Consider the following 8981-nt stretch of genomic DNA (forward strand, 5'->3'; position numbering starts at 1 on the left):
CGGCGTCTCCGCACGTTCGTAGTCAGATCGTCAAAGTCGACTCCCACAAAAAATAATAGCTATCTCATCAAAATATCGAAACACCTTCGCCTCTATCAGGAATGGACGCAAAGTAAGGGCCACGAATGAGCAAAAGTGATGTCACTTCTCTAAGAGTTCGGTCCGAGCGAACGGTTGATATGGATGAGTGGAAAGTTTCACTGTTTGCATGTGATCCAAAGGCCAATAGGGTGTTTGCTGGCAAACATTAAGATCGGATGTTCTCAGATAACATTTCTTACAAGGAAGCTAAAATAAAGCCATGACACGTGCTTTCCGTGCAGCCCGATTCGGAATACATGCAGAAGATCCTGATATTTTCTCTCTCCTCGTGTCATCTCATCACTCTCTCTCTTTCTGAAAACCCTAGCGCCGCAGCCCGAGAGAGCCATCCTTAGGTTTCCGCGCAAGGTAAAAGCATCCAACCATCTAGTCTCCTACTTTCCCATGGCGCTGAGGGAGCGTACGATTCGCGCTTCACGGCGGCACAGATTGTTGAGGATCTCGATTGACTTTTTCGGTGTGATTTGGTGGCTTGTGTAGGCGTCGGGGAATTTTCGGCTCGATTGGATTGGAGATGACGGAGAAGGAGGGGGGACGGATCTTCGTGGGCGGACTGTCCTGGGACACCACGGAGCGCACGCTGGAGCGAGCTTTCGGCGAGTTCGGCAAGGTCATCGAGACGCAGGTATTAGCCATATTCCTCCATTCGTTTGCATGTATTGTGCGTGCTCGTCGGAGGATTTGTGTTGAGATCATTTTGGCGGCGCTTAGTCGTTTAGTTTTGTATATAGGGTGACGATTTTTTCAGTTTCATCCTTAAGCTGGGTTTTCCTACTTCTCTACAGAGTTTCTTCATCTTAACTCATCTGTGCTGTAAATCCGCTGATTAGTTGTAAACATAATCTTGATTAAAGAGCCATATTGTAGCAACCAAAACACTGCCCATTCAATAAGACGAAATGATTAAAACATTTTGATCTGAGTTATGGAGTAAAAGGGGGGGGGGGGGGGGGGGGGGGGGTAATCGTGAAATGGCAAACTGCCGTTTCGTTATTTGCTGTAACTTAGTATTTAGTAATGTTTGGTTAGCTGTGTTGATAGAACTTTGATGGCTTGTTTTTCGACCTGATGGTTACTCGGTGCATGATTCTGTTATGTTACGTTATTATTGTTGCTTAGGGGTGTCTGGAAGAGCGTGATCTGATAAACAATTTCAGGTCGGACAGTTCTTACTTTCTTTATGGTTCATTCAGTGTTAGGTGGAACCACCTCATTTGCAAGTATGATGATGATTATATTATTAACCTATTTCTGAACGAATTTCCAAGCATAGCTGTGTTTATTAGCAAGTTATGACGCCTAGGTGTGTTAATTGTTTGTTTATGCTGTTAGCGAAACGCTATTGAGTTTATCTTGTTTTCTAATTTCAATCTAATAGCAGTTACTGATTCACAGAGCCTGCAGTCACCTCCAGTTTTATATTTTAGGAAGTTATTGAAGTTGAAGGAAATGAAACATATTAGTCAATTCGAGCTCATTGTTATACATTTTTGCGGTGATGGGTCCTATAAAATTCAATATGAAGTAACGATACTGTTAGTGAATTTGGTAGATGTTTTTTGGGCAGAAGCAGTGCTCCTCCTTTGCCATGGCATAGGTAGTGTTTAAGCTGACTGATGTCAGTGTGAGGTTACATCAAACAAATTTCCATTGCCATGGCTAATCAATTCTACAGAGCTAAACATGACTGCAGTGTTGGATATGAAATTAATGCAAGTTTTGCTGCATAATGGCAATGCTCTGGATCAGTTCTGATATGAAAGGCAGATGCAGCTTTGTTTGTTGTCCTTGGCTAGTGATTTATTACAGGTAATGCTTCAGAGTGAGTGTTGTGTGCTATTTTATTCCTACAGTCACTTGGAAGGCCATTGTTCTCAGTCTTCAAATGCCCCTTTCCCTTCAAATGGACACACTTACCCGTACATGAACAAAGAGCAGTGATTGATAAGGATGCCTTTAGGTATTGCAACTATGTTTTCCTGAAGGAATGTGGCAGACTAAGGAAGGTCCGATTAGCTTCGTGTTAGAACTTCAGGTGTAAAGTTATTGTTTTGTGCCTGTAGCACCAACCAAAGTAACTGGCCTCGTCCAATTTGTTGGATGTGGAGTTTACTCATTCGTGTCGCACATGAGCGGCACATGGAAGTGTTCGGTTTATTTTGTCAGCGCAACTGATATCTTCTATGACTCATTGATGGCATTGTTGTGGTCACAGTGTCACATGCTTCCAGTTCTGACCTGTTGCCCATAGTATGCCTTCTGGATAGCATTTTTGGGGCAGATAAAGGAGATAGTGACATTTACTTATAATAATTGAGCAGTGGCATAAAGATTGACTGTGTTCCTCCAGTCTTGTGAGATAGTTTCACTGGTTACCATGCTTGACATACTTACCAGCTGTCTTCATTTCCCTATGGCCCGATTTGCATGTGCATGCTGTTGCTAGTGTTGGATATTTTTGGCTGTTCACTATTATATGCAGTTACTATCTTCCCATGAGTTCACTTTCATTGTATGTATAGGTTGTAACAGAAAGAGACACAGGCCGCTCCCGTGGGTTTGGGTTTGTTACCTTCTCGGAACCTCGGGCTGTGGATGTTGCGATCCGGGAAATGCACAATGGAGAACTAGATGGTCGGACCATTTCTGTGAACAAAGCTCAACCTAGGATGAACAGTGATGATGGTGGCTATGGATATGGGGGTAGTAGTTACTCATCTGGTGCTAGAGGTGGATATCGTGGTGCAGCTGACATAGTACCCACTGCAAGTGATGATTGCTTTAAGTGTGGACGCCCTGGACACTGGGCTCGTGAATGTCCTTATTCTGATGGAGGCAGGCCTGGAAGGTACTCTCCCCCTTCCAGGTATGGCAATGGCGCTGGTGGGCGTGGTGACCGCTTTGGAGGATCAGACCGTTTTGGTAATCGCTATGTTGATGATCGTTATGATGGTGGCCGCTATGCTGATGATCGTTATGGTGGTGGACGCGATCGCTATCCTCCAGCTGCTGATCGTTTTTCTGGCGATAGATATGGTGGTGGTGATCGTTATGCATCAGGTGGCTTTGCCAGGGAAAGAAGCTATGAGAGAGATGGAGGGCGGCCAGGTGGAAGTTATTACCGTGATGAACCTAGAGGCACTGGTGCTTATGGCAGGGGGGGTCCACGTGTGGGGAATGGGGACAGATATGGGAGTGGTGGACCTGCTCGCCTTGGCGCGAGTTACCGAGATAGGCCTGCTCCCTATGATCGTCCCACTCAGGGTGCTCGCTCATATGATGACCGCTACTGATGGAAGGTCACCTTGGAGCAGACAGGAGATTTGATACAAGATTCAATTCCCAGTTGCTACTACCTCCTTTATTTGTGTCCACTATGTTGATGCTTCAACTCTCAAGTATCATTCTTTCAAGCAGTTTGTTTAGTTACTTCAGTCCATATGGCAGTACTTAATTATTATTATTATTATTATTATTATTATTATTATGGTCAAACTGTACACTCTAGGCAATGGGCAGACACTTGTTGCTTATTGTTATGGTATTGTGTAACTACTCTGCACTCTAAGTTTGAGTTGTACTACTGTTTTAGTTTTGACTCATCTCGTGTTGTCGGCATTGTCAATCTTTGAGACTGCAGTGCCACATTCTGCCAATCTCTTGACAAATATTGGACCTGCTTATCTGATGTCAGATTTGTGTTGAAATCTGCTGGTAATACTGGCACCGCACAAGTTGGATGTGCATTTTCAAGATTATGTACCATCTGCTCAAAGCAATGTTTCAGGTTTGTTTTCTCCCGGTTTATTTAGAACAGCAAGCTTAGACAGATACAGTTTGAGGAATTCACACAGGCACTGGCTGTGTTTGTATGATTCAACTGTGTTTGTATGATTCAATTGGTAATGACGGATGTAATCAGGGGAAATTCTACTGGTATAATTGATTTAACCTGGTGGTGCTTGTTGAAGCTTCAATGTACGTATGTCTTTTCACCCGCTAAACACTGCAGTTAGAATTAAGTCCATTTGTGCGAGATAGCCTCAACCAAGTCTATCCTTACGATGCAGGGTGCTTATACGCCGGGGGGGGGGGGGGGGGGGGGGGGGGGGGGGGGGGGGGGGGGGGGGGGCTGCCCCTTTGGGTATATGGCCAATGCATAGCCTCAGGGTGATGCTCCGCAGAGGAAAAGTAGGTTCGGATGGTGTAGCGGGATTCTCAGCAAGAGACAGGTGCCTGAGGAGAAAAAATGTGATCGGTCCATAAAGTTGGGAAAGTTGAAGTGGACAGTGGGAATGCATGTGTAGGGCGAGTCTATTTTCTATTCTTTGTTGAGGTCCACTAGTAATAGCTTGCATTGGAGAGGAAAAATATAATATAGATGCCTTAAGCTACTTTTTATAATTGGACATCTGTATCCACTAGATGACCCGTTGCACTGATGGCGCAAGGGGCGAGAATAAGACAAGTATTGAAAGAGTGAATATAAATATATTTAGGAGCAGATTGGAACACATGGATTATTTATGATACATAGTGTTCCACATGGATTATTTATGGTACATACTAGTGTTCTAAGAAGCTTAGGATAGAATATTTGCAATGCTATTAGGAAGGAAGGTAGATAGGGAGAAATACATCTTAAAGGCGTTATAAGTGATGAACATTAGTTAGTGTGATTGGTGGATCATCATCGCTGAAAACTTGTTCAGGCAATTGTTCATAGTGGTTGTGGTTGAATATACCCAAAGGGGCTGCCCCTTTGGGTATATGGCTAAAGCATAGCCCCAGGGTGATGCTCCGCAAAGGAAAAGTAGGTTCGGATGGTGTAGCAGGATTCTCAGCAAGAGACAGGTGCTTGAGGAGAAAAAATGTGATCGGTCCATAAAGTTGGGAAAGTTGAAGTGGAGAGTGGGAATGCATGTGTAGGGCGAGTCTATTTTCTATTCTTTGTTGAGGTCCACTAGTAATAGCTTGCATTGGAGAGGAAAAATATAATATAGATGCCTTAAGCTACTTTTTATAATTGGACATCTGTATCCACTAGATGACCCGTTGCACTGATGGCGCAAGGGGCGAGAGTAAGACAAGTATTGAAAGAGTGAATATAAATATATTTAGAAGCAGATTGGAACACATGGATTATTTATGGTACATACTAGTGTTCTAAGAAGCTTAGGATAGAATATTTGCAATGCTATTAGGAAGGAAGGTAGATAGGGAGAGATACATCTTAAAGGCGTTATAAGTGATGAACATTAGTCAGTGTGATTGGTGGATCATCATCGCTGAAAACTTGTTCAGGCAATTGTTCATAGTGGTTGTGGTTGAATATACCCAAAGGGGCTGCCCCTTTGGGTATATAGCTAAAGCATAGCCCCAGGGTGATGCTCCGCAGAGGAAAAGTAGGTTCGGATGGTGTAGCGGGATTCTCAGCAAGAGACAGGTGCTTGAGGAGAAAAAATGTGATCGGTCCATAAAGTTTGGAAAGTTGAAGTGGAGAGTGGGAATGCATGTGTAGGGCGAGTCTATTTTCTATTCTTTGTTGAGGTCCACTAGTAATAGCTTGCATTGGAGAGGAAAAATATAATATAGATGCCTTAAGCTACTTTTTATAATTGGATATCTGTATCCACTAGATGACCCGTTGCACTGATGGCGCAAGGGGCGAGAATAAGGCAAGTATTGAAAGAGTAAACATAAATATATTTAGGGGCAGATTGGAACACATGGATTATTTATGATACATAGTGTTCCACATGGATTATTTATGATACATACTAGTGTTCTAAGAAGCTTACGATAGAATATTTGCAATGCTATTAGGAAGGAAGGTAGATAGGGAGAGATACATCTTAAAGGCGTTATAAGTGATGAACATTAGTCAATGTGATTGGTGGATCATCAGCGCTGAAAACTTGTTCAGGCAATTGTTCATAGTGGTTATGGTTGAATGTTTTAATTATTCATAGCAGAAATTCCTTCAACATCATCATCCAGGTAGAAAATAGTATACGACACTTTAGGGGCTCAGGCCAACGCTACATCTACAGACTATTTGCAAAGGAAAAAAAACTGAATGTGTCTTGAATAAAGCATAAGTATTCACATATGTACTAAGAAAGCATGGTCACTTTGTGGCATCAGAACCATTAGGTCAAATCTTGTATACGAAAAATGTGTTGTATACTAAGATAATAGACGATCGATACCGACAAAACAGGCGATGAGAAGGGCTCTGTATCCATAGAATCACACTAAAAACATCCATCAAAGTTCTAGCCTTTGGAAAACACAACAAAAATGAAAACCACTGCTATAAATTGTTGGAACCGTAGCCTAAACAAATAGAAAATTTGCATGCTTGAAAAACTCTAGAACTGACATTGAAATTTAGCCACTGGAAGCAATTCGAAGATGCCAACTTACAGCTATCTCACAATCTTTCAGTTTGCTAACTCTGCATGGTCAAGTTAGAACTCTCAAGGTTCAGGTTAGATCAACTCAAGAAACTCATTTTAAAAAAAGAATGACAACACATATTCTAGCCTGAAATAAACTTCATGGTGTTTAGAGTGAAACAGAGCAGCAGGAACGGCAAAGATGCAAAGCCACTAATACACACACGCGCGCGCACGCGCACACGCACACGCACACACACACAAATAGGGAGACTATTCGATTCAAACTCCTACAAAAACTCTTCAAATAACTACAGGAAATATAAATAGTAGTCTTGATGTCTGGCAGCCCGGCAGGGCAATAGAGCAAAATAAATGACAGCAAAGGTGTGGTGAAAAATAAATTTTTGGTGGTGACTCATGCTTTCTTCAATTCTTGGTTGAGATAGAAGATCTCAACTCTCAAGTAACACCTCATATAAATAGACCAATGTGGTCACCAGCAACTTCTCAACAACCTGTCAACTCTGGAATAAATATTCTGTCTAAGCAAAATACAATAATTTGCAAGTGACCAGTTGATGCTACCTACAATTTTTAGTAAATCGCTTGAACCCTTCTCAGAATAGGAAACTCTTTAGTTAGCTTCAAATACATGGATATGAGAACACGTATCATGAGAGTGATTAAGAGAAACATATGGTCCGGTATTAAACAGAACTAAGAGACTGAGGTTTGCAGTTACAATTACTAACCAGTATTACATCCTTCTAAGAATCTGAAACATATGGAGTATTTGGAACATGATCTGGAAGGCGAAAATACCGGAGAGAATTAAAATGTTCGGCTGGAGAGTAGCGACTGGTTCTCTACCCACAAAGCTAAATAAATTCAAAACGACTCTTGAGAAGGATGTAATCTTCAGCATTTGTGGATGTACAGAGGAAAATGATTTCCATGCTATGATTGAATGCACTAAAGCGAGAGCCTTAAGAGCAGAGATTAGGAAAATTCGGCTGGCTACCAGATGAGAAGTCCTAGTGAAGATTGGCTACAAATCCATAAACAAATATAAGAGCATTTAGATTACTAAAGTAGTGATCTAAACGCTCTTATATTTCTTTACAGAGGGAGTACCTTATAACAAAAGCAGAACAAAAGTACAGCCAATTCCAAGTCAAACGTAAACATATTGTATGAACCGGAGAGAATAAATCTCAAAATTGAGTAATAAAGTCCCAACAATTAGCCAGTTGCATAATCTATAAGACTTTGGAGTACATACGACGATTTAAAGAGATGGGGCTAACTCTGTAATAACAACATGACAGCGAAAGCTGAACCCTGTGTGGCTGTGTCTACTGGATTGAGATGAATAGTGGATATATGAGGACAATAGTGTAGACATCACACAAGTATTTCAATTGTACTTGCTCTTCTTCGTAGCTATCTTTATTCTGCTTGGTAAAGTTAAATTATATATCAGGGAATAAAAAAAAAGAGACTATCTTGATGTCGTCGCAGGACCTCTGAATTCCGATAACCATACAACCATATGTTTGCTTAATAACAAAACAAACTATACAAACCATTTACAGGAATATCGATAACAAACTTGTTCCATCTTGAATAAAAAAATTGTGGACCAAATGTTCCGCAACCAGACCATTTTCCAATACATTTAGATCAACACGCACAACAATGTCCACATTAGCACAATTTGAAAAGCACCATTTTTCTCCCAATAAAAATGAAATGGTAAAAAAGACATTGTGCAACAGCATTAGCTTTCAGGAAAAACATTTACCATAGTTCCTAACCAGCCCACATTAAAGCAAAAAATGACATCCTCTGTTGTAGAATTAAGAAAAATATGCTCTCCTGGGATAGATTGGTTCACCTTGAGGTACAATGAATAGATTAGAAAACAAGCAGAAGTTAGTCCTATTTTGGAATCTGCAGTAATACTCGGTTAGAAAGAACTGCAAGATATACTCACATGAGCCAGCAGATGTGCAGCCTGAGCAATTGTGGGAAGGTGAACTGCTGTGAAGCATGAATGTAGCTCAATAAAGACGGCCCCTAAATTGAACCCGTCGCTACTCTTCATCTCCCACAAATACCGCATCAGTAGATTGATTGGAATACCAATTCCTAAAGACCATGATCATACAAAAGGGTTTTATCAGCAGACATATACTGGTTCCAATGATGGAGCTTCTCTATGAAACAGAATTTGAAATATACCGGAATATTATGAATTTTACAACTAACAAGAACTCTTTTGCATAAAATGATTGTTTTTTTTCGAGAAGGAGGAAGCCCCCGGCCTCTGCATCTGAACGATGCATGCGGCCACTTTATTAATTGTTCACACAAGACATTACAAAGTAATACAACAGCAAGACTAAAGCCACCGTCTAGGCAACATCTATCGCTATTCCTATCCAATTGATGAAGGGATGCTGATAGTCTGGG

General features: G+C 41.3%; 1 protein-coding gene across 1 annotated transcript; it reads left to right on the forward strand.

Moving 5' to 3' along the window:
• The first annotated feature begins 273 nt into the window (after positions 1–273).
• On the forward strand, positions 274–3704 carry LOC125537245 (glycine-rich RNA-binding protein RZ1C-like). Its single transcript, XM_048700546.1, has 3 exons — positions 274–450; positions 583–727; positions 2625–3704. Exons 2-3 carry the CDS (start codon positions 617–619, stop codon positions 3393–3395), a joined length of 882 nt encoding a protein of 293 aa, XP_048556503.1. The 5' UTR covers positions 274–450; positions 583–616; the 3' UTR covers positions 3396–3704.
• The last annotated feature ends 5277 nt before the right edge of the window (positions 3705–8981 follow it).

The sequence above is a fragment of the Triticum urartu genome, chromosome 2, assembly GCF_003073215.2.
Source record: "Triticum urartu cultivar G1812 chromosome 2, Tu2.1, whole genome shotgun sequence".
Classification (NCBI taxonomy): Eukaryota; Viridiplantae; Streptophyta; class Magnoliopsida; order Poales; family Poaceae; genus Triticum; species Triticum urartu.